General features: G+C 39.2%; 2 protein-coding genes across 4 annotated transcripts in view; one reads left to right on the top strand and one right to left on the bottom strand.

Moving 5' to 3' along the window:
- Positions 1 to 472: 472 nt before the first annotated feature.
- On the bottom strand, positions 473 to 10988 carry LOC119498274 (NAD-dependent protein deacylase sirtuin-5, mitochondrial-like). 2 transcript variants are annotated; one of them, XM_037786969.1, is made up of 9 exons: positions 10849 to 10988; positions 9016 to 9120; positions 6940 to 7073; positions 6311 to 6536; positions 4449 to 4536; positions 4251 to 4304; positions 2074 to 2197; positions 1771 to 1886; positions 473 to 1105 (listed from the first exon to the last, which is right to left on the bottom strand). In XM_037786969.1, the coding sequence occupies exons 2-9, from the start codon at positions 9113 to 9115 to the stop codon at positions 1033 to 1035; spliced, it is 915 nt and encodes a 304-aa protein (XP_037642897.1). In that variant the 5' UTR covers positions 9116 to 9120; positions 10849 to 10988; the 3' UTR covers positions 473 to 1032. The 2 variants fall into 2 exon arrangements, with proteins under 2 accessions (XP_037642897.1, XP_037642898.1); XM_037786970.1 differs by lacking the exon at positions 10849 to 10988 and adding an exon at positions 10620 to 10755.
- Positions 10989 to 12581: 1593 nt separating this feature from the next.
- Positions 12582 to 24886, top strand: part of LOC119498243 (phosphatase and actin regulator 1-like) — a 61319-nt gene continuing 49014 nt past the window's right edge. Inside the window, exon 1 of one of the 2 annotated variants that reach the window (XM_037786913.1) lies at positions 12582 to 12774. In XM_037786913.1, the coding sequence (XP_037642841.1) occupies positions 12663 to 12774 (112 nt within the window). In that variant the 5' untranslated portion in view covers positions 12582 to 12662. The remainder of the gene's footprint in view (positions 12775 to 24886) is intronic. The other variant, XM_037786915.1, reaches the window with a different exon arrangement.

The following is a 24886-nucleotide window of genomic DNA, read 5'->3' as shown; positions in this document are numbered from 1 at the left end:
CATGCATACTAAGAGAAGAATCTAAGTGGATACGATGTTGTTTTCTGGGCCCCTCTCAGAACAGAGTTATGTGTACTGTATAATCTAAGGTTGGGATAGAAAGCTACATGCTGGCATCTACTGTTCATTTTGGGCACACACAGTATACAGCACACTCCACTCAAGAAAAGCTTTTTCAATGCAGAACAATGAGACACAAACAACCCCAAACGTGCATTTAGTGTTTTAATTGCATTGGCAGTTTTCATCATAATAAATTGTGCGTTATGCTTATGGGCAAAAATGTTTAGAAAACAGATCCTCATGGTATCAAATATATGATTGCTTTCATTTTTAGACAATTAACATCATACAGTTATACACATTTTTTGAAAACAGACACTAATGTGTGTCATGAGACAACATTTTCCCTCTCTCTGCCCTTGGTCAACAGCAAAGTCTGTACTCGACTAAATCTCTGTAACATTGGTTGATTTGCACTTGAGCTCTAACGCAAGCGTTTGGTCAAGGTTGTGTAAACAGTTTTGAAAGGCACAAGATTATGTTACGCTCTGTACATCTGTTCATTCAAAGAGAAAAGAGGAATATATTCTCCGTCGGCACCGGGAGTAATATGTTCTGATCTACAGCAAAATATGACAATCACCCCACCAGCATCTAATACGCAGGATATGTGAAGATTAACAATACCCTGTGATATATTATCCTATGCAAAATAACTACATACATAGTGCATTCCTTTCTGTATACCAAGCTGCATAGAAATATGTAAAACTTACAGTATCCCATTTCCAGTTTATAGAGCTATACACAGTTTATATTCAAGTATTAAGAGATCCATCTCAAAATCGTATAAAGCTAAGCGTAACTCTCCCTATACCAAGCATAAACAGCTGAACAGATTTTAAGGCAAACCTTTGGAATGAAAAAAAAAAGAGCTATGAACCCACCCCAGCCTTGGATTACATTAGTCTGCAGAAGAAGAAGCCACTGGTTGCTGTTTGTAAAGTCCTTCTCTTTACAATCAGGCTCTTAAATAACCTCTGACTCGTGTCGCGCCAAAGCCGGAGGCAGCGTAGTTCCACATGGACCCTGGAAATGGTGCCTGAGCCACATCACACACAGAAAATACAATGAATGTCACACTTTTAGGTTAACAGGTGGAAGGTCACTTATTGATCAAAGGTAATAAATACTGGGAAGGGATCTGTATGTTGCTTATGCTGCCAGTAGATGGCACTAAATATCAATATTATTGTATCATGCATCGTTACACTGGGCTGGCTTAGGGATGCACCGATACCGACGTTGGGGCGATATTGACTCAAATAGCTGGATCGGGTATCGTGATAATGGGGCTGATCCATTCAATTCAATTCTATATCTATATATTATATACTGGGATTTTACTTCCTGTTTAAGATGTTGCCCAATTTGTTGCTGCATTAAAAAGGTTTACTCTTGAACTGTAATTTTCTGTGGTCTGCTATAAGACTGTAGAATGCTGTGATTGACCAATCAGAATTAAGTATTCAACAAAGGCATGTAATAAAGCGTATTAATTAAATACTAGTATTGGAATGGGTAGTCGGTATAGGCTGATACCTAAAGCCCAGGTATCGATATTGGAACTGAAAAAGTTAGATCGGTGCATCCTTATCCTGGTTTCACTTTTTAATTCATATACAGTATTTTCATGCTAACTTCATTCATTATAGAATCAAGTAGATGGTGTATCTTTGTCAACATGGAGTTTCTTGACTGACTTACGTGAAGTACTCCGATTTTGGTGTTGTTTTTGTGTTAAATTCCGCCACTGGGATGCCCCTGGATGCAATCTGGGGGCCAAACATGGCTGCTGGGTAAACGATCGAAGACGTGCCCACCTATAGGTTAACAACAGGGAGCAATGACATCAGTGTCAGCTTGACTACTGTACTATTAGTACTGTACAGCGTCGTATTCCAGGTCCAGTCCTTGAGAGATTCTGAACAAATATTGTTTTATGTTATACCGTTACACAAGAGGAGAATATGACATGCATGCACGTAAAAGAAAATGAGGAGGACTCACCACCAGACAGAGATCACAGGTTTCCATCTCTTTCTCCACCTTGGTCAGGATATGAGAGTCCAGGGTCTCTCCGAAAAACACCACGTTGGGCCTCAGCAGACCGCGGCAGTCACTTGCACCACACCTTGATACAGAAGAACCAAACAGTCTGTCATTCTGCATTTATCGCATTTAACAATGAATGGTGATGTAGGAATTAAGGGTCAGTCATGAGGCAACCACAGAGACAAATTATAACGCACCACTTTCCTGTTGTTCTTGATGATTCAGTGGTATAACCCATGATCCTTGTGCCTGTGTGCATTTGAGTTAAAACTTAATTCGTCGTCAGAGTGCAACTCTCTAGCCATATTTAGCAACACTTGCTAGAAGGGCTGCCAACCCTTAGTCGACTAATCAGATAACATTTCTTTAATCTATTAGTCTTTTCTTCTGCTTTTTCATGCAGAATGACTTATTTCCAAGAAACTTATGAGCACATCTCTGGTAAACACAACATTCAAAGTGGTGCTTTTGTGTGATTCTTTGTGGAGAAACTGAGTTTCACAGATCTGTCGAATTAAATCAACTAATCGATTAGTCTATAAAGTCATAGGAGCGTTAGTCGAATAAGAATTTCTTTGGTCGAGAACAGCCCAACTGCTAGACTAGTGTCTAGTGACTGTAAGAAGTGGACGAAGTCATCATGACGTTACCCACTGGTTTGTGGACTGACATTTTGAAGCCTCGAGTTTGGCATTTTGGCCGTCACAATTTTGTTTTTTTTGCAACCAGAAGTGACTCGAGAAGGGCTAAGTACAACCGAATGCTGAATAAGACATTTTTAGGCTAACTTTCATGAACTGAAACACTCTATGAAAGGGTTAAAGTTGTAAGATGAAAACAAGGTAGCCACTCCCTAAAGCATACCTTGCTTTATGGTCTATTTGACTCTAAATGGGACCATAATTTACTAAATAAACATCATGCTGTATTGAAGAAGACTTGAAACTAGCGATTGAGACCATAAACTCATGTTTACAATGTTTACTGAGGTAATAAATCAAGTGAGAAGTAGGGTCATTCTCTCATAGACTTCTATACAATCAGACTTCTTTTTGCAACCAGAGGAGTCGCCCCCTGCTGGCTATTAGAAAGAATGAAAGTTTAAGGCCCTTCAGCTTTGGCTTCACTTCTCAGGCCCCGGAGTTGCCCACTGGGTCTAAGAGGAAAGTCAACATTTTCATAGCACACCACTGCCCCCACGTGGAAGCCCTGACTTCACTATCACTAACACGGGATTAGTAGTATAACCCTCAAGTTACCTTAATGCATGATAAAACCAAGTCCTGGAGGCTGCAGTTGCAGAGAGAAAATTTGCATTGTGCTGTTCATTTAATTTGATCTCACACTGATTTACTAGTGCAGCTTGTCGCTACATAAGGTGTATTCTGTGAGTGAAAGAGTCAGTGAGCAACTAAAAAAAAAAAAGATCTAAAAATGATCTATTGCTTCATGTATTTATAGTATTAAATTAAATTCTAAGGAAATAAAGGGGCGGCTTAATAAGATAAATATATATACAAGCCGCAGCAACAGGTGGCGAGAGAGAGCTCAGAGCAGGAAGGAGCAGCAGGTCCAGCAGAAGCTCAAAGCGGAGCAGGTGGCGGGTGGAGATGGTGGTTAATACAACCAACGTCTCACAAGCATACAGAATTAATTGCACATAATCCCTCTTATCCAAAGAGTGGTATACGGAGATTCCACTGTTAATTGAACATCAGAATTCATGTTTATTGAGCTGAGCAAACTGTCATCTTTTTGCTTATGGTGTTTTATTTATATTCAGATATTTTGTTCCTTTATTATATTTTTTCCTTTCCCACTACAACCTTCCCTTTTAACACACTTGCAACCTGCTCTTTAAAGGCGGAGAATTTTTCATTAAAAGTGGCACACACAAAAATTTCAAAATTCAAATCTCCTCTTGGTATTTGCCCTCAAAAGCACATAGCAAGACACACTTCACTGCAGCCATGCAGAATGCACCTAAGATGACAGGAAAACTGTTTTCAGGTGGGTGCACCTGTTTAATAAAGGGAAACTCCAGCCAGGCGCAGTATGCACCAGAAAAGCAGCACAAAAGGCTTAGTAAATGTGACCTCAGTGTTATTAATATGAAGTGACAGTAATCCCACCTTGGCAGTTTATCCACAGGGATCTGGGCATCAGCAACATCTGGGTCAGGTGCACTGTACATTAAGAGAACAAACACAGCGGGTTAAATGACACTTTAGCCAATATGGGGGTCAGACTGAAGAGATCGGGCTACAAATCCTGCATGTTTATCAGTGTGTGTGTGTGTGTGTATGTAGACCAGAGGTGCTGCCTTTTACCCTTTGTCCTTTAGGGCAGCACATATGGGGCTTCGCCTGTTCACGGTCACATCTCCACAGCTCACACAGCGCGTCTCCATCAGACTGCCTGCAGTCACACACAGAAAACACAGCTGCTTTTCATTTGGGCCCGCCGGAGTCACAGAAAACATCTCCCTCTCCACACAGTTTATTGACAATAATAGTTTTGTTTTCCTGACTCATACACAGATAATTAAAGCCAGATTTTTAGCAAAAAACATCAAACGCTTTAGCGCCGTTTTTGCCAAAATCCACCCAAAAACAGAAAAGCCAAAACCGTCTTCTTAAGATTGAAGTGAGAGAATCAACACTTGAAATGATGTCATTACAAGACACTTTTTGGGAGTTGGTGTACTGACATTAAATTAGTGACTAAAGATTTGTTTATGCTTGCGCAAGTCACCGTGGCGAAGTTTGTTGCAGGATTCTCCGAGACGCCAGAGGGCATACAAACAAAAGATTCTGTGAAGAACAAGAAGTCAACGAGTGTGACCGGCAAAATGCCATAAACCAAACTCCCCAATGCAAAGGCGGAGTTGTAACCAACTGTAAACTCATATCTCATATTCACAGACATACTTTATCACCTTTATACAATCCCTGTTAAGAAAGGAGTCAAGTATTAAATGTTCAGTATTACAATGAAACAAAGGTTGAAAGGTTTAATATCCTGTAAACAATTTGATTTGGCTGACGAAATAGAGATCTCCTGCTCTTAAAGCATGTAAAAACTAATTGGCTGCCATTCTTATTGATTATTTTACCTCTTAATTTAAGTTATTTGGTTTTATCTTATTGTGGCAGTCATATGTGAAAAGCCCCCCCGAGTGGTGGGCGCCTAGTTACAAAACTTTAGAGGAGCACGACCAAGCGCTGCGACAACTTGCGGAGCCTTCACACTTTACACACAATACGTGATGATGTCATTTTTTGGCTCGCGCACCCTCGTGCTGGGGACATTACGGCGAGCATAAACCCAGCTTAACTCTGTGGGCTCATGGGAAGTTTGTTTGAAAGACCAACAACTATGATTCATAAAATGTTTTTATCACCCAGTAAAACCATGGGATATACTACGCTGTGTACTATACTGTACTGTCATAGTTTCCAGTAATCACTGACTGTGGAGCAGCTTCAGGATTTCAATTATATTTCACTTAGGGAGATTTTATTAATCCCCATAGGGAAATTAATCCTCTGCATTTATCCTCCCTAAGCATTTGTGTCTCTAGATGGCAAACAAATACAAAACATTGAATTAAAATGACACGTCAATTGTAGTTGTAATTTTAGGCTTAATTTTTTCCTATAAAATGAGTATTCAGTGCAACAGGAAACATTTCTTAATCAAATGATTCCAAAATTATTCTGATCATGTCCGATAGAGCATAGTATAGCAGTATTTTGCGTGGCAATATTGTATCGATGCACAGACAATATATCAATATCGATCTTTTATTATATAAACCATTAACCTCTTAACAATCTGCAGGCCGCTATTCTGTCTTTCAGAGGTTGTAGCAGGCTCAGTCTTAAAGCTAGGTACGTGAATGAAAACTCTGAGATGAACAGAGTGAAAACTGTATCTTATTAGATAAAACAGATGTTAACAAACTACATAATTTGCAGTCTAAAAAAGGTAATAAATCGCAATATATGTTATTGCAATACTCCACATATTGCAAAATGTTTAAAATCGCAATAATATTGTGTCGTGACTTCATTATGGTGATAATATTGCATCGTGGGGCTTCTAGTGATTCCTACCCCTATCTATTATGTCCTGTGAGATTCCACTATTTCAGTGTAATGCATGGTAGTCTGTAGTTCTGGCCCCTCACCATGAACCTTGAGCACATGTTTGGAGCCGGCCTGTCGGTGGAGGTCGTCTATGCACTGAGTGATGACGACCACAGAGCGTCCCTGCTTCCTCAGCCTGGCCTCACACTCCGCTATCGCCAGATGGGCAGCACTGGGCTTCTTGTTCAAAGCCATCTCCCTTCTGTAATGGTAGAACTCCCAGACCCGAGACGGGGTGCGAGAGAAGGCCTCTGGGGTCGCCAGGTCCTGTGGACACATCAACACAGGCATGTTTTAGGTCAAAACTCAAGTGCTGAGCCAGATGATGAAAGGAGATTAAGTTTAAACACCTCAATTAGGGAGGGAGATTAGCATTTTTTGTATGAAAGACTATTTTTGATTCTTTCCTGGAGGTAAATCTCGCTGCAGCCCACGACAAGAATCCAGATTATGCAACAAACACCATTTCTCTCTATACTGGCTGCTGCTGCTGAGATAAATCCACTGAGCTGTGTGAAGATGTATTATGTAAACATTAAATACACCCACTCCACGGCAACATCTCTGAACCACAGCTGGAAATTACGGCAAACACACAACTTTGACCTAAATAAAAAAGACAAAAAAAATACAACCACGCACAAGTGTGTTTTGCTTTTAAAGAAATTACCTGAGATTGCCACTTCCTCCACTTCTCATTTTCTCCCCTGAAGGTTGGCACTCCGCTCTCTGCACTTACACCGGCCCCTGTGATGATCGCTATGTGTTTGGCTTTGGAGAAGACCTTGCGGAATTCAGACATGTCTGTCGGAGTAAAAAAGCAACACAAAATCGAGTGCTTTTTAAGTGTCTTAATATTTTCTATTTATTACTAGCAAACTATGGAAGACAAGTCACAAGATATCTGTTTGAGTGATCATCATTTATGTTCTTAAGCTGATCATTATCAACCACTTCCTGATATTCCATTAGCAATTTTAACCCATTTGTACCCAAAGACTATATTTAGTATGATAAGGAAAAATGCCACAACATTTGTTCTGATTGGTCAAAAGTCTTGTAATACGGTACAGACATACTTTGGGCAAGTATCTAACAGAACAACTTTGAAAAAAAATAAGTAAAAAATCTAACATTGTGTTTATTAAACGTTTTCCATATGAATGTTTTTTTTACGCTGCATATGTGTGCATATCTTTGATTATCAACTTGTTATGAGTTCATAGATACCAAATACTTGATTGTGCTAGTTCTAGTATTTGACCACATGGGACTAATGTTTTTTTCCTAAAATATAATGGAGTCTATTGCAAAAACAGTAGTCCCATGTGCCCAAAAGCTAGATATAGTATGATAAGACAAACTTTTAAGCTAAACAAAATGAATGAAAAAGTGAAATATTCTTCACATTTGTGCTTATGTAAGCCCAGAGAACCACCAAAGGAAATTTAAAAATTAAGTTGCCGGGACAAATGGGTTAACAGTCCTCCCATCAATATGTCCACTAAAGCAAAGTCTTGGGAGGAGCGTTATGGATGCTGCAATATTATCAGTTAAGTATTACATTTGGTAGTATTTATTTGAGTCATATATTATAGAGTGTCCCTGCCACAGACTTTGAGTTAGTGAAGTCGGGAACAGCTGATCTGAGAAAGAGGTCATGTATGCAGATCTACAGATAAGTAATCCTTAGACAACGATTCCTTAACACAGAATCTAGTGTGCTCGATAGGAACTCATCTGAATAGTTCTTGATTTAGTTATGTTTGTTTTTCATTACAGTTTTTCTCATTCACTTTGGCTCAATTTTTTTTTTCTTTTTCAAAACAAGAAGTTCAAATCTCTGAACAATTACTTTGTTGTTCACAACAGATTTGAATTCCTCATTCAGTCAAGGCAAATTGCACATGTTTTGGCACGTGTGTGCCAAAGAGGAAGTACTGATGAGCTGATTCTCAGTCAAACCGCCGTACTCTTCACAACTTCTAAACATTATTTAATCGTTTGAGCCATCACATGTAAAATGATCCATTCAATTATCAAAATCAGTCAGACATTTATTCCATAAATATCTATGACACGGTGTTGCGTACTGTGAGGAGGTACAATTTGTTGTTTTTTACTGAACTACTGCAGTTTTTTTTTCGCATGGATGCCATTTTGTAGCAAATATTCTGTTAGTATATGACTTTACATGAAAGACCAAAGGTGAATTTTTCTGTTTACAGTACATGCAATTGTAGTATTGACTTTTCCCAGCAAACTTTACCTACTGTACTGTTGAAATGGGAATCTAAAAAGCTCAGTGCGATGCACAATAACATTCAGCTAGACAAAACTGACATTCTTGTATAGTACAGTAAGTAGTCAGTGTCAACAAAACAGAGATTTGTATACAAGAAACATTTCCTGGGTTGACTGCCAGGGTGAAAAAAACATCTAAACATTTTGACCAGTACGGCTCAGACGATGACAAGACAACATCTCATTTTAGTGGTATTGGCCAATTTACTGACACAATAACGAGGTTTTGAAGCATGAATGAAATGTTTTGTTTGAGTTACTACCTTTTGCAGACATGCAATAGAGTTGTGATGCCCCATGAATCAGTTACAATTTAGAGAATTTTGCGTGGTGCCTGTCAGGAAGAATGACTAGCTGATAATCAGTGTTTAATGAAGGACCGATATTGACCTGGCACAGCAGCAAACCAACATTATAGAAACCTAATAGATTTATTTTTTACCTGAGTTGGGTCTCGCTGTGTCCATCAAAGGTCCTTTCATCGCATTTGTGGAGCACATGCGAAGACCAAGCGCAAACACGGCTCGGTTTTGGAGGAGCATTGTCACTGTTGAGAGAACACATGAAAAACATGAAGGAGAAGACAAAAATGATTGTATTGTTTTCACCAACTAGTTTTATTTTACAGTATGCGGTGCAGATTTTTTTTCTGTTTATATTACATGCATTGTGACTTGTGTACTGAATATGAAGATTATCCTTTAACCTTAACTTACAAACTCATGTTGTGCAGCAAAGCATTGTTCAAAGTCAAACCTACAGAACTTTTACCTTAAATCCTAACAGGGATGCCAAAGTTTCCAAAGATTACATTTGGATCACATATACAAAATTATGCAAAAAATGATCTATCTGCATTTGGTGTAATAGTGCAGCCATAATTTGTTTCATTATCGATCAATCCGCTGATTATTTACTAGGTTAGCCAATTAATCTTTTGGTCTATAAAATGTAAGAAAAAAGTGAAAAATGTGCATCCAAGTCTCTCAAAGTCCAAGATGATGTCTTTAAATGTCTTGTGTTGTCAGTACAAAACCCTAAGATATTTAGTTTAATATGATATAAAACAAAAACAGCAGAAAATCATGCATATTTGAGAGGTTGAAAACAGCATTTCCTGACATTTTTGCATGAAAAATGACTTAATGATTAATTGATTATCTTTAAAAGTCTTGTTTTGTGAGTACAAAACCCAAAGACATTCAGTTTAATATGATATAAACCAGAACTCAGCAAAGAAATCTCCTTATTTGAGAGGCTGAAAACAGCATTTCCTGACATTTTTGCATGAAAAATTACTTAACGATTAATCAATTATCAAAATAGTTGGCAATAATTTTTCCAATGAATTATTATTAATAATAATAATAATCTAACTGATTAGTTGACTAATCAGTTGCTGCTCTATTGTGTAGTTCATTTCACTAATAGCTGCAATGAAGTGTATTTGTGATGCTGGTATTTGCTCTAAGTTATGACACTTATCTTAAGTGGGAAATTCAATAAAAGCGAGCTTGTGTACGTGCAACTCTCCCACTGTCTATGACATTGCTTCATCATGTCAAAATAAACACCAGATGTGGCTGCAGGCAGGAATGCATATCTGCAGTCAGAGCAGTGATACTCTTATCTGGTAGCCTGCAATTGCATCAAACCTGAGGAAGCCTGTGCTATTGGCACAGATAAGACTGGACAGGCATGTGCACATTTTAAAACAAATAGGTTGGAAGTAAAAGTAAGAGGCCTACTTAGACATATGCATGTACAATAGAAAAACAGACGCGCCCTAGCTTGAACATACTTGAAGCCAACTGTGTCGAAACAGGTTTTGCAGGCTGCTCAAGCTATAAGAGATTACAATACACTACAAAAGAGCCGTAAACATGCGTGCATATCACATAAATTACAGCTAAAGTTGCACTCACTGTTATGGCTGTTTGTTAGGCATCTTTAAACAGACTTTAAACAGACTTTAAATAGGTTTCTTTCAAGTCAAGCAGCCACTTTACCTCTATATATCTTGAGAGTACATGTAGTTAACTTTACCTGAAATGTTGCATTACCCTTTACAACCTTCCTGAATGTAGCCTTCTGCGTTCACACAACGTTGCTCGTAGTTAACTAGGGATTATATGTTGTTGTGCTCTTCGTCACGTAAGCAGGAACTAAACGTGCACATCCAAAACTTGTGTATTTACAGGAAATATCAGCTGGAAACTGGAGCCGACACATGCATGTTTAAACGACCTTACCTTAGTAACTTTATGGTACTTACCTCGCGTTGTGGTATCCCCACTTCTCCGTGCAGAAAGTCACGCTGAAGTTTGCTTGTTTATGTCTTTATCACTGCGATTATTATCATGAGAGGCCGTAAACGTGTCACACACTGTCGTAAAAGGCGCTCTGAGGTGGGGAGGGGAGAAAAACAAATTTAAGAGGAAAAAATGTGTAGTTTAGGAGAGCCATCTGGTGGTAGACTGCTGTAAGTGTGATTCATTCAGGATGATTCATTCAATTCATTCCCCAAATTTGGGACAGTTAGAATGAAATAAATACATAGTCTAAATCAGTATATAGCATGAGATTTTCAGAATAAGAGTGTTGACAACAATACATTTGAATGTAAAAAGAAGTGGGCTTAATATTGCCTTTTTTTACCCCATAAATTGCCATATTTATATATATATATATTTTGTGATGTCTTTAAATGTCTTGTTTTGTCAGTACAAAACCCAAAGATATTCAGTTTAATATGAACTCAGCAGGAAATCTCCATATTTGAGAGGCTGAAAACAGCATTTCCTGACATTTAAAACAAATGACTAAATGATTAATTGATTATCTTTAAATGTCTTGTTTTGTCAGTACAAAAACCCAAAGATATTCAGTTTAATATGATATCAAACAAAAACAGTAGAAAATCATGCATATTTGAGAGGTTGAGAACAGCATTTCCTGACATTTTTGCACGAAAAATTACTCAATGATTAATCAATTATCAAAATAGTTGGCGATAATTTTACATTTATCGCCAACTATACAACAATACATTTGAATGTAAAATAGTGGGCTTAATATTGCCTTTTTTTACCCCATAAATTGCCATATTTATATGTATATATTTTCTCTCTAGCTGTATCCACCAACGCCTCTCTCTCTCTCCCTCCCTCTCTAAATCAGTCTAAATCAGTATATACCTTGAGATTTTCAGAATAAGAGTGTTGACAACAATACATATGAATGTAAAAAGAAGTGGGCTTAATATTGCCTTTTTTACCCCATAAGTTGCCATATTTATATATATATATATATATATTCTCTAGCTGTATCCACCAACGCCTCTCTCTCTCTCTCTCTCTCTCTCTCTCTCTCTCTCTCTCTCTCTCTCTCTCTCTCCCTCCCTCTCTAAATCAGTCTAAATCAGTCTAAATCAATATACTGTATACCATGAGATTTTCAGAATAAGAGTGGTGACAACAATACATTTGAATGTAAAAAGAAGTGGGCTTAATATTGACTTTTTTTACCCCATAAATTTGCCATATATATATATATATATATTCTCTATAGCTGTATCCACCAACGCCTCTCTCTCTCTCTCTCTCTCTCTCTCTCTCTTTTCCTTCTCCCTCCCTCCCTCCTCCCCATCAATAGCTACCTCTCTTCTCCTCTCAGTGTGAGTGGCAGAGGTATGTAGACTGCTGTAAGTGTGATTCATTCAGGATGATTCATTCATTCATCCCAAATTAGGGACAGTTATAATAAAATAAATGCATAGTCTAAATCAGTATATACCATGAGATTTTCAGAATAAGAGTGTTGACAACAATGCATCTGAATGTAAAAAGAAGTGGGCTTAATATTGCCTTTTTTTACCCCATAAATTGCCATATTTATATATATATTTTCTCTGGCTGTATCCACCAACGCCTCTCTCTCTCTCTCTCTCTCTCTCTCTCTCTCTCTCCTCTCTCCTCCCTCCCTCCTCCCCATCAATAGCTACCTCTCCTCTCCTCTCAGTGTGAGTGGCCGAGGTTGTGTGGCCGGTGGCACGGCAGGCAGTCGTCCCTGGACACTGGTTTCAAATTGATGGCGACCACTCCAGACAGCAGCACAGACCGCAGACCGATCAGGAGACTCCGCTCCAAGAGCGACACCCCATATCTAGTGGAAGCCAGACTCTCCTTCAACCTGCGGACAGGTAGGTAGGCGCACATCCACCCATCCATGCATCCACCCATCCATCCATCCTGCTCCACCAAAATAATCAATGGTAGATGTTTAGCCAGATATGTGCGTTGATATGCCTTAGATATGCGCTCCTGAATGGAAAAAATGACAATATTCCTACAGGCTATATCCTTCTTGTGGACTGGTGTTATAGTTTCCCATCATTTATTAATGCTATAGCTCTAAATACCCCTGTAAATGTGACTGAAATGTTATGCAACTTTGTAGACTGCTGGTTATTAGTAGCAAAACCCCACTGAGGGAGTCCAGATATTATAGCTTTAAATACCAATCCATGTGTGAATGTTGATTGTGCCAGCGCCTGGTTATTTCTACGCAGTTATATAATATGAAGAAGCTTCAACGTGACCTGTAGTAGCTTTAAAGCTTTGGCTGTGTGGTTTGTGGTTGAAATCTGATTGGATCTGATCCGGTTTGTTGTTGTTGTTGTTTGTTATTGTGTAGATGTTAATCATTTTAAACAGTTGAAATGGATCCGAGTCTTCTGTCTCTCCATCACCTCTTTACAAAGCGTGTTGCATCCTCCTGTTACCATGGTGACTTGGCATTTTATACTGACTGAGTCAACAGGATTTTTTTTGCATTACAGTGTTATTAGAATACATGCTGCATCCAGCTGTCTGCTTTATGCTATAGTCATTTATTAATCTTTAAATGTGATATATGATGGTACATCTGTCATAATTCAAATGTGCTTTTCTTCTCTTATTAGTCCCATCCTTCACAATTACACCAACATCTTTAAATTGCTTGTTTCGTCAAGACCAGCAGTCACCAGATATATTCAATTTACAATTAGGTCTAAACAGAGAAATACAGCAAATCTTCATGACACTTTTAAAAGCTGCCAGTAAAATTAATTAATCAACTAATAATTTCAGCACTACTGTGTTTTACTGTAGAAGGTCACAAAGCTGTGTCATCTCCAGTCAGGCCAGTATAAGTCTAGACTCTGGAGGCTGGGGGGATAGTGATTTCAGGGTCATCAGTTTAGTCATAAAAGTGACTACACCTTTCTCCAGTGCAGCTGCCCAGTGGCCAACAACACATATAAAAGCCTGTATGAGTGTTTACATATTGCAAGGAAATAGTAAATAAACAGAAGGTGTTCTTGTTCGGGCTGTGAATCGATTAGAATATTAAATCACGATTAATTGCTTGATTGTCCATAGTTAATTGTGATTAATCGCATGTTTTTTATCTGTTCAAAATGTACCTTAAAGGGAGATTTGTCAATTATTTAATACTCTTATCAACATGGGAGTGGACAAATATGCTTGCTTGATGCAAATGTATGTATATACAGTATGTATTATTGGAAATCAATTAACAACACAAAACAATGACAAGTATTGTCCAGAAATCCTCACAGGTACATTTAGCATAAACAATATGCTCAAATCATATTTCACATGGCAAATTTAAGCCCAACAGGCAACAACAGCTGTCAGTGTGGACTTGACTATGACTTTCCCCAACCTGCATGTGATTATCATAAAGTGGGCATGTCTGTGAAGGGGAGACTCGTAGGTAGAACCCATTTTCATTCACAGATGTTGAGTTCAGAGGTCAAGGGACCCCTTTGAAAATTGCCATGACAGTTTTTCCTCACCAAAATTTAGCGTGAATTGGAGCGTTATTAAGCCTCCTTCACGACAAGCTAGTATGCCATGGTTGGTACCAATGGATTCCTTATGTTTTCTAGTTTCATATGCAGTATCTTCACTCTAGCTTTAAAACTGAGCCCACTACAACCTACGAAAGATCAATTGCATTAACACGTTAAAGAAATTAGTAGCGTTAAAACGAATTTGCGTTTACACATTATTGTCGCATTAACATTGACAGCCTAGTTCTTGTTGTTTGGGCAAGGGCCGGTGTCAATAAAGGAGTTGTCAATTAACTTGAAAAGTTGCCATTTTTGTTTTGTATTTTTGTAAGACAAGATATCACTTATTGAGCTTTTTAAGTTTGTTTTCTTATGGGATTTTACTTATTATTCGCTAGTACCTGTTTTCTTGGTAAAGAATCTTAACACAAGCAATTAAACCTAATTTATATTTTTTGTTATTTTGAAGTCATGTTGGTTGCCAGTTTATTTTTGTAGGCCTATTTATGTAAGACAAGCTAGTAGTATTTGTCTGATCACTTTCTTGGTTATTTATTTGGTGATATACTGTATGAGGCTAGAATGACTTCATCTCTTTTTTGGGAGGTAGAGAGGAGGCAACAGTCAACTTAAAATACAGACTGTTCTCAGCAAAGGAGGAGAACTATTGACATGTTTTTAAAATACTGTTTTGTTTGAAATATACATTTTAGGAAATACCTGTCAAATGTAAACAAGAGAGGTTAAAGGACAGCAGCTTCTACATTTGCAGACGCTAAAGGTGGAGGTGCTGAAAATGGTGTCATGGAGGTTCAATTGGTCATTTCTAATGTTAGAAGTGGCATTCGGTTAGCAGAGAGATTTGAGATTTGGAGGGAGGGATAGAGCAACAAATAGTCAGGGTTCAACAATTAGGTTAGGCCACAAAACACAGATTTTAAGGTGCAGTACAGACACAGGGCTAAGTTTTTAGCATTTTAGTTTGCTTCAAATATACCTTTTCAGGCATTTTCTTCCTGATCTAAACCCCAGCAGAGTTTAGTTTTGGTGCCAGCAGGATAGAAGGACTGCAGCTTTTTGAAGGAGGCTACAATCAGTCAGAATAAGAGGCAGGACTTTGTCCAGGCTGATCTCAACAGCAGGAGACCTACTGACCATGACTGCAGAACCAGGCAGTGGAAGTAATATTCAAATGGCCACCATGCCACCAGTGGACAAGGCAGAGATGGAGGGCTCCGAGGATCTAGAGGAGGCTTCAATGTACTAACAGGAAGGAGAGATGGACCAACAGATAGTCAGGGTTCAAATTTGGGAAACAATTGGGTTAGGCCATGATGCAGTTTTGTCAGCCCTTTCCATTGAACACAGATCTTGAGGTGCAGTGGAGACACCCTGGAAATGTTTTTAGTGTAATTTTTCAGGAATGTTCTTCCTGATGTAAACCCCAGCAGAGATGTGTTATGGTGTCAGCAGACCAGAAGGACTACTGCAGCTTCTGTGGTTGCAGAAGACAAAGCTGGGGTGTGGCTGGAGCACAAGTGGCTGCAGACAGTTTCAGGTAAATTGTCAAACAACTGAGGAGTTTAAGAGGTAGAGCTATATGTCCAGGATGGTCTCAGTGAGGGAGAAGAACTACTGACCATGACTGCACATATAATCGGGCGGTGGAACAAACATTTGACCAACATGCCCTCTGTTTGGCTCCGGCAGTGATCAGTAAAGTCGTCAGTGCATAATCTTAACACTTACTGACAGGAGGGAGGGATGGAGCAATAGATAACCAGGACAATTAGTTTAGATCCAGCCTCGGTTTTGCCAGCCCTTTGCAGCTTTAGGACAATTAGATCTTCAGTTGCAGAGATTTTATATTTCTGTTTGGTCAGAAGTTTTCTTGCCTTCATTTAATCTGAGCAGAGTCTTGTTATGGTTTCAGAAGGCAAGAAGAACGGCAGCTTTTTTCTGGGGTGAGGAGCAGCTTAAATGATGCTGCAGTCAGTCAGAAGACGAGACGAGTATTACTGTACACGTGGGAGATGGATTTTTTAAAAGGTTGGTCAAGATTGGTTAACAGGGCAGTGGAGTCAAGAGAAATATGCTGTTCTCTGGATTCAGGAGGGACTGGGCAGATGGTGGACATGAAATTGCAGTGAGACATTTTGCCTCTTGTTGCCATGTGAATAATTAGAAGCAAAGGCGGAAGTAATGTTAGCGCCATAAAACCTCTCATGGAGTAACATGGGATGGGGGCTGGTTGTACATAAGTGTCTGACTTTGACACCGTTGTGATTGTATCCTACCAATAGTCAGTGTTGCTTTCTCTAATTCCTGACTACAACCTTTCCCTGACCGTAACCAAGCTGATTTTTTTGGGATGTTTCCCCTAACCTGTTTCTTAGTTTTATCCAAACCGTAACCATAGGGAGAATGAAAGTGCTCATTTCAATCGTTTTTCACAATTTTTCTGTTTTATTTATTTTCTATTTCTTCTCTCTTTATTCTTTATTTTTTCTCTTTTTTTTAATTTTTTTTTTTTTTCTCTTTTTGAAGATTTGTTGTTTTATCACTGTTACCTTCTACCATGTCATCGTTTGTTCCTCTATCTGTCCTCTTCATTCTCCATTCCTCAGGCCCCTCCACTGAAATTTTCCCTCCTCTCCCCATCACCCGACTACCACATCCATCTACACACCCACCTCCCGTAGTTATTTTAAGCCAAACCACAACCTTTTCCTAAACCTAACCATGTAGTTTTGTTGCCTAAACTTAACCAAGTAGTTCAAACGTAAGCCATACCCGCTGGTCTGTCGTCGGCACGCCGCTGAGAATGCAACGGAATGGATTAAAGGGAAATTGATTTCATGGAGGAGAGGCTTGTGGATTTTGCTTTCAGTTTTTTTTCGATTGTTGGAGCAGCTGATAACAGCCCAGCTCAGTCAGAGTGCTTTTAGTTATTTTCAGGTGAAAAGACATCTAGCTGTCCATTAAAACTTGGAATAAATTTCTTTGAAAAGTGTTTTAGATTATTACCTTTATTTAATTTCGATTACTATGTTTTTAACATGTAACGGGTTCTAAAAAATGTATTTCTTGGCAAAAGCTGCATTTTTGCTTCAGGGTCCCCTATCAAGTTAATCTGGCCATGATGGTAAGAGAAAGTTGAAGTCTGCAGAATCTGAGGTATATTTATTATTAATCATTTGTGTAATCATTTGACCTAGCTGCCGTATTGAGGTGTGCCAGGGTGCTGCAGGAAAAGGTGCTCCAATGGTGCTCAGTTGTGTTTTCCTGGATGAATGAACGTTGAATAAAAAAAGCCCCCCAGCATGTTTATCTCAGATAAACCTCTGTAGTTCTTGGCTGCTCATACCAATGAGTGTTTGGCCTGTGGAGACAAGCCTGTTGTCAATGGCAGGACGCTGTCATTCGTCTCTATGCTCCTGTTTTTATTTCCCTACTCTACACCGAGCTCGTACAAAGCATGAGGACGGCACGGGGGCGATTTGTACAACAGCGCTGTTGACTCACTTCCACCTGAAGAAGTGGAGCAGGATTTAGCTTGCTTATCGCCAAGGAAACCAAAAGCCTGGTGGTTGTGTGCCCAGGTGCTTAATAAAGATAAATGACCAGGGCTGCAGAGGATACGAAACAAGAACTATAAGCAATTATCTCCATGTAGTTCTAGCTTAGGTTTCTCTTTATGCTTTTTCAGGGTCATTAAATTCTATTTATGACTGTATCCATGTTTTCATCAATGAACTGCTGCTTCACAGAGAGCAGAACGTGCACTTTAGTATCCAACACAGTCATGTTATAATCAGGACACTGCCAATGTCTGCCAGCTTCAATGAGACTGTAATTTGTTTTTGATGTGTGGCGAGTTTGTGTTTGATTTGGAGATGAATTGAAGGTTCGCAGCCAACTCGACGGTTCAGTGTTTATACTTTATTCCCTGATGCTGAAACAGAGCTAGGTTGCATGGATGAGTCAGTGGAGTCTATGGGATTCAGCCTCTACTGCGAGTTTGACTTTTGCAGAAACGCGGCCGCAGCATACAAATGATAGATGCTAATGGGCTTCTAATGGAATCAGCGAGCATGTATGAAACATCGCTTTATTGCGTTGGCCTGTTTAGCGTCTGCACTAATCTAATTTGCCCCGCAGTTAAATGGCCCTGCGCACAGTCACAAAGACATAATGGCATCAGTTACTGTGAAGCTATCAACGATTGTGTCACCTGTCATAAAACATTATAGGGTGTAGGCGTAGACGGATGGTTGACCTACTTCACAGGTTTGATTTCAATCATTGCTGCCTGTTATGAAGCGCACACACACACACACACACACAAACGCACATCTGGACTAACAGCTGAGAGATTACAGTGTTTGTTGAACTACAATCAGTGTTGTTTACCTAAGGATCTATGGATTTTTATGCCAAAAGGCAGAACATGTGTACTTGTGTGTCAACGTGCATGCATATTGGTGTCTTGTTAGCATGATGTGCACGCGTTGCCTGCTGACACAGCATCCATCTCACTGGAGGAGGTTGTCTGCTTGTTTTTATTTGCCCATCACTCAGCAGCTCAGCTAACAGGCCCATCTGCTTTCTGTCTGCACACTCACGATACACACAAGAAACTCTCCCCATCACAGAAGCTATAGCTCTTTTGATTTTCCACTAACAACCTCCTACCAAAGAGACCAGACTTCCTTGGGGTTTTCTAACATCTTTGCTCACTCAATCAACCCAATCTTTTAACTCTGTTTCATCTCTTCTGTCTCTGTATTTGACTCCTTTTAGTACTACTGGATGCATGTACTGTTTTTTTTTTTTGTCAGATACTTTCAGTGTATAATAGAAGAATATAACAGACTGACTGACTGACTGTCTGGTGCAATTACAGTTGTGTTTTACAGTACAGTTGTGTTGTGATTGCTGCACATGTATGCTTTTACATTGTCATTTAAGGTGAGACACTACAAGCAAAAACCTAGTTTTTCACGCACTGGTGAATTTTGAGATTTGGGGCTTTTTAACTTTCATAACATGTCTTCTTTCAGACTAGTGTCAATAAAACATCCAAAATACACATTTATGTGTTTATTTTACTACACTTTGTCTATTTGCTTCTGTGAATTTCTCCTAAATTCACCAAAGGTTAGCATTAGATAATGTTTCATTTGCATTTTGCCCATTTGCAACATGGAATCTAAGAAAACTTGTAATACAAAAAATAATTGTCTTAATGTAAGTTATCAGTTGAGGAAGTTTCATGTTGATATACAATATATTATTGAATTTTTTTTTTACCATATTCACCTGTAGTGTCTTGCTAAATGACTGACATTTTATAATCCATATCTTTAAAGGACGTTTTCTCCAAATGAGTATTTGTTCATACTCTGAGACAGAAATCTCCACATCAGTAGCACTCAAATACACCAAACTTTCATTCCCATCTATATTCTGAAGGTTTTTACAGAGGGGTTTGTTCATATATCATTCATAGCCTGATTTATATTATATTTTATTCCTAATAACATGACTAACATGGATTTTTTAATGGTTGTTGACAGTATTTTCTGATTTATGGATACAATGTGATACAAAGAGATATCCATAATCCCCTCTGTAAAAACCTTTGACTCTAATATGTCAACAAAATGAAACCAGCATTTTGAACCTGGCTTTATCCAACATTCAGATTTCTGCTCTGGAAATGTATGCAATTTAGCACATACTTGATAACAGAATGCCTCATTTGCACATTTAAACATAACATTTCAGAAAACTTGTAATGCAAAAAAAGAATTGTCGTAATGTCATTAATCAACTGGGGGAGTTTCATGGTGATATCTACAGTATTAGTTACCCTATTCACCTGTACTGTCACCTTAAACAGGAATAGCCACATGGCAGACTTTTGTGCTTTTTTAATTGTGCTAAAAATGAGTATATGAATGCTTAATCTAGGAAAGCTTTGTTTACTTTTAATCAAATCAAATCAAATCATCATTCTGTATATAGAGCTTGCATGCCAGAATTTGGGCACAGCTCATAAATACTTTAACAATCATGTAGCATATCGTAATCTAGCCGGTTTTGATATTCATTTTGTTGTCTTTTTCTTTGCACCTTGCAGCCTCAACACACAGGTCAGCTTGTCCTTACAGGCGTAGGGCCTTCTCAGGTCTAGACTGGCATATGGGACATTAATCACAGCACACCTACTGTACAGATGTTAATTGTGCCGAACAGCTGGATGCTGTGTGGAGTGTAGAAGTGTGGGGACGCCGATGGCTGCTGGAGCTCCCACCATTATACCTGGTCTGAATGCAAATAGACAAAGCTGAAGCCCGGAAACTGGCTGCATTGCAGTTGTTGGACGATAGATAATATGGGGCACTTATCCTTATATACAACATGCCCATTAAACAAATGCATATGCACATAGATGCCAGCTTGAACACACAGTATTTGGATATGTGCAAGTACTCTTGCAATTCAATGTTCCAACCTGGCTCTGTGTTGCAGCCACATTACGCTAAAAAAAACTCATTCACCACCCACCACTCCCTGCCTCTCTCTCTCTCTCTCTCTCTCTCTGCTGCTCTGCGTTGCAATCCCTGTGTACACTATAAGCACCGCTGTCCAAAAGAGTACAATCAATACATACCAGATGCATGGTGGGATGGGACAAATTCCTGCTGCAGAGCTCTGTGTGCCTGCAGGGTTTACCAGAGGATTTACAGTATGTCGGAGACATACACTTCATATACAGGCACTGGGAGAGATTTAACTGTAGCCCCTCAAACACGTGTGCAGATATTTATGTGCTGTGTTTCACTACTTGGTTAATCATTTTGAAATGATTTGCGGAAGAAGGTCTAGTCCGATGATCCCATTTTTGTTGGAATTCAAAAAGCAGCTAAAGGTGATTGCAAGGTCAAGAACAAGCCGAATTTGCAATCACCAATTGGAGCTGTCAGTCCTTTTTTCTTTCAAAGGGGAAAATGAATTTCAGATGAGCTGTGCTGGAGCCAGCCAGCGCAGTGGCTGGTGAATTTGTAATGTTTTCAGCTGTTTGTAGCAACACTCGAGGCTATTAGCAAAAAGTGTTTAACAAAGTGGTGATAATTAGTGGCTAGAGATTTATATCAGCTCTGCGTTTCTGTCGCTTCCAATCTATCTCTCTTATACACTCATCTAACAAACACAAGCAGCACATGGCTGACATTTCAGCCCATCATATGATAGACTAACCCTGCATCTCAACAAAAACAACAACCAAGCATCCATCTTCCCTACTTGGTTGCACATAGGCCTTCTTGTGAAGCATCCCGGGTCTGAATAAAACATGAGTAGGAAAATCAGAGCAGAAATAGCAACGCTATATCCAGGAGCCGTACTGGATGCTGCTGCTGCTGCATAAAAGTTCAATCAACCGTCAGCGTCACCTGGCCAAAAAAACCTGCCAACCTCTGTAGCAAGATGGTTTTGAAGAAAACGACAGGCAGGTGTCTTTTATGAGAGCCTGCAGGAAGCTTCATCCTCCCAGAATCTCTCTCTCTGCCTCTCTGCTTTTCTTTTCATCTCTCTCTCTTTGCCACACTCAGAAGTGTGGGAAAGGCTCCTGGCTGTGATGTGCTTTCCACACGCCAGCTGAGAAATAACGCCTTTTTCAAAAAGCCTCCCAAGCCGAACAAAGCGGCATGACGACGTGCTTATGGGTCATATTTATAGTAAGTGTGGCGGCACATTGGGCAGAGAGGGGGTAAGGATACCGCTGCAATCCTGAAAGGCAGCATTGCCAAGGAGCAATTACGCTGGAGGAGAATCACTGTTACTCTCTAATGCTGAATTTAAAGCGACGTGCAATGAATTCTGTTGGTTATAAGAGAATAAAACAAAGAAGGCAGCACACTGTATCCAGTCTGTTGCCTAACGGATGACAACAAAATGTATATTCTCAGCAAGATATAGCGTCATGCAGTTTGGGGACAAACGATGGGCATCCATTATGTGGATATGATGAATGTCTACAGGATGGCATTTGTTGCTGGCGTCACCAGTGCAGCTCCCATATAGTGCACCAGCTCTTGAGGACATTTCTGCTGAGTAAGAGACTTTCCAGAGTCAGAATGCCTTCGACGCTGCTGCAAACCAATTCAATCAAAGCTGCATTGCACCACTCAGCAGTCCTTCAAAATTGCATCCTATTTCTAATGATAAAAGTCGGGATACATTTTGGCTCTTGCGCTTCAAAACCTGGTCAATATTTCTATTATTTAAAATGAGGTGAACAGCTGATGTGTATTATTATACCATATTTGATTAGCTACACCTCTCGATGTTTGTTAATCCTCAGTAATTCTCAAATTAATCATATTCCGAATGCTACTTCCAGTTCGGAAAAGCATTGCCATTTGGTATTTTTAGAATATTAAACATTTCTGCATTAGTTATCATTTTGTCATAACATTTATCCCATTCAATATAGAGTGGATGTTTTTTTATGTTCTAGTATAAACCTTATCTTGGGGTGAAGCTCTTCAAATGAAACAGAGATGTACAGCATGTGCTCTACACGGAACATGATGTTAAATTATGCCTGCAATTTTCAAACCGTTACGTAAGTGGTGTGTAAAAACAGACTAATCGTCTACAGGATAAATGATGTTGGGTCTGAAGAGGCAGAATAATTAGCCTGTATGAAATGGAACCAAGGGGACATTTTGCTCCCATCCTTTCTCCAACAAATCCTACAGATCCAATGTACAGTAGAATTGATCTTGTAGTCACACATCACATAATAACTGCAGAGATAAAATGTTTTTGAACACATTACTTAATACTACTTAAAGGCCCTATGTGAAGGTTTTGGAAATTTCTAACCTAGCACAGCAGCTGGATTCTCACGATGTCAAGAGAGAATTGCAGGATCAAATGTCACACGAAAATCCATCTTGTCAGGCTTCAAGTAATGTGAAGAGCTGCTGACAGCGACGGGCGTGGCTTAGGTGTGTATTTGGCGACACGGAGAGAGGCGACTGTCCGTTCTAAACAACAATGGAAGAGGTTAGCGTAGATGCTGCAATAGCGTCAGATATATCAGAACTGGGGAGTATTTCTTCATTGAAAGAAAAGCAAAGTACGGCACTGAAGGCGATGTTTTCGCGACGTTTTAGCTCTCAGTTAGTTTTGCTTTCGTTAGTTTGATTAACAGATGTTTCATCCAATCATCTGCCCAGTATTTTTTTGAAAGTGCCTGCCCTTTTTCAAAACTGTTTCCAATGACAGCTTCTCAGATGGTTCTGTGAAACAAACCATCTGACGAGTCCGGTTAGAAAATTTCTGGCTTTTAAGATTCCCAGTGGTAGTATCAAAAAGCATACTCTGACAGACTTGCAATGTTTTTAAAAAAAGTATGCGATTAGAATAATAAATATCCCATGCATATGCACTTTAAAACTAACAAAACAAAGGGCCAAAACTTAGTTTTCATATTTTTTCATTTTATTTCATATTTTTTATGATACTTGCAGTAGAGAGATGATAGGAAATGAGTGGAGAAAGATATGGGGAATGAGTGACATGCAACTAATAAGGGTCCCTGGCTGCATGAAAACAGGAGACATCGTGGTCCATGGTTAGCTTGACACCCCAAAACAGATACAATACGGTGCTCCAGGGATTGCATATTTTTGTAGGCCAATTAGGAAATTAACATTGCCCTGGTTCCCTTGACAAAAAGCCAATGGGATATTTCCGCCTTTCTTAAGACACATAAAGGCTTCAAAATTCACGAGTGGGATATTTACTAACGTATTTTATGTCGTAGATCAAAAACTTAAAATCTCTTAAGCTTGTGTTAACCACAGACCTTATTTCAGGCATCTAACTAAAAACCCATCGACCTCCAGACGAGGGAACTGGAAGTGCTAAAATGCTAACTCATTTCTAGGTTTTAGGACTCATTCCTGTAGCACTCTATTATGAGCAAAAATGTTCTATTAACCTTATCCTTATCTTCTATTTTCTCATAAAGGTCATAGAGATCTCGAGCTGAGGTTTCTGTTGATATTTTAAGAGAACATTTTTGGTCTGGAGTCTGGTGGTTGTGGCCAAGAAGTGAATGGGTTCACATGGAGAGTCATTGCTGCATCAATACCAGAAGATTTAAAATGACTCATATACTGTATGGATCAATGTAAAATGGTATACGGGGCTCATTAGTAACTAGGACAACTCCTTGATGTGACATGTTATATAGCCTGATGCTGAGCTACCTGCGACCAGGAGATATTAGTCTTAACTTCAGCATTGGCATAAGAGGCCAGAGGAGACCTAAGCTCTCTAGTCCACTCCATATACTGTGGTGTTCATCAAGAGCGAGCAGGACAGATGGAGGTTTCAGTCAGAGAGAAATATCTCAGAGTGTCTCTGCAGA

Source organism: Sebastes umbrosus, chromosome 12, assembly GCF_015220745.1.
Source record: "Sebastes umbrosus isolate fSebUmb1 chromosome 12, fSebUmb1.pri, whole genome shotgun sequence".
NCBI lineage: Eukaryota > Metazoa > Chordata > Actinopteri > Perciformes > Sebastidae > Sebastes > Sebastes umbrosus.
The sequence above is the reverse complement of the archived record's forward strand: the minus strand, read 5'-3'. Positions and strand labels throughout refer to the sequence as shown.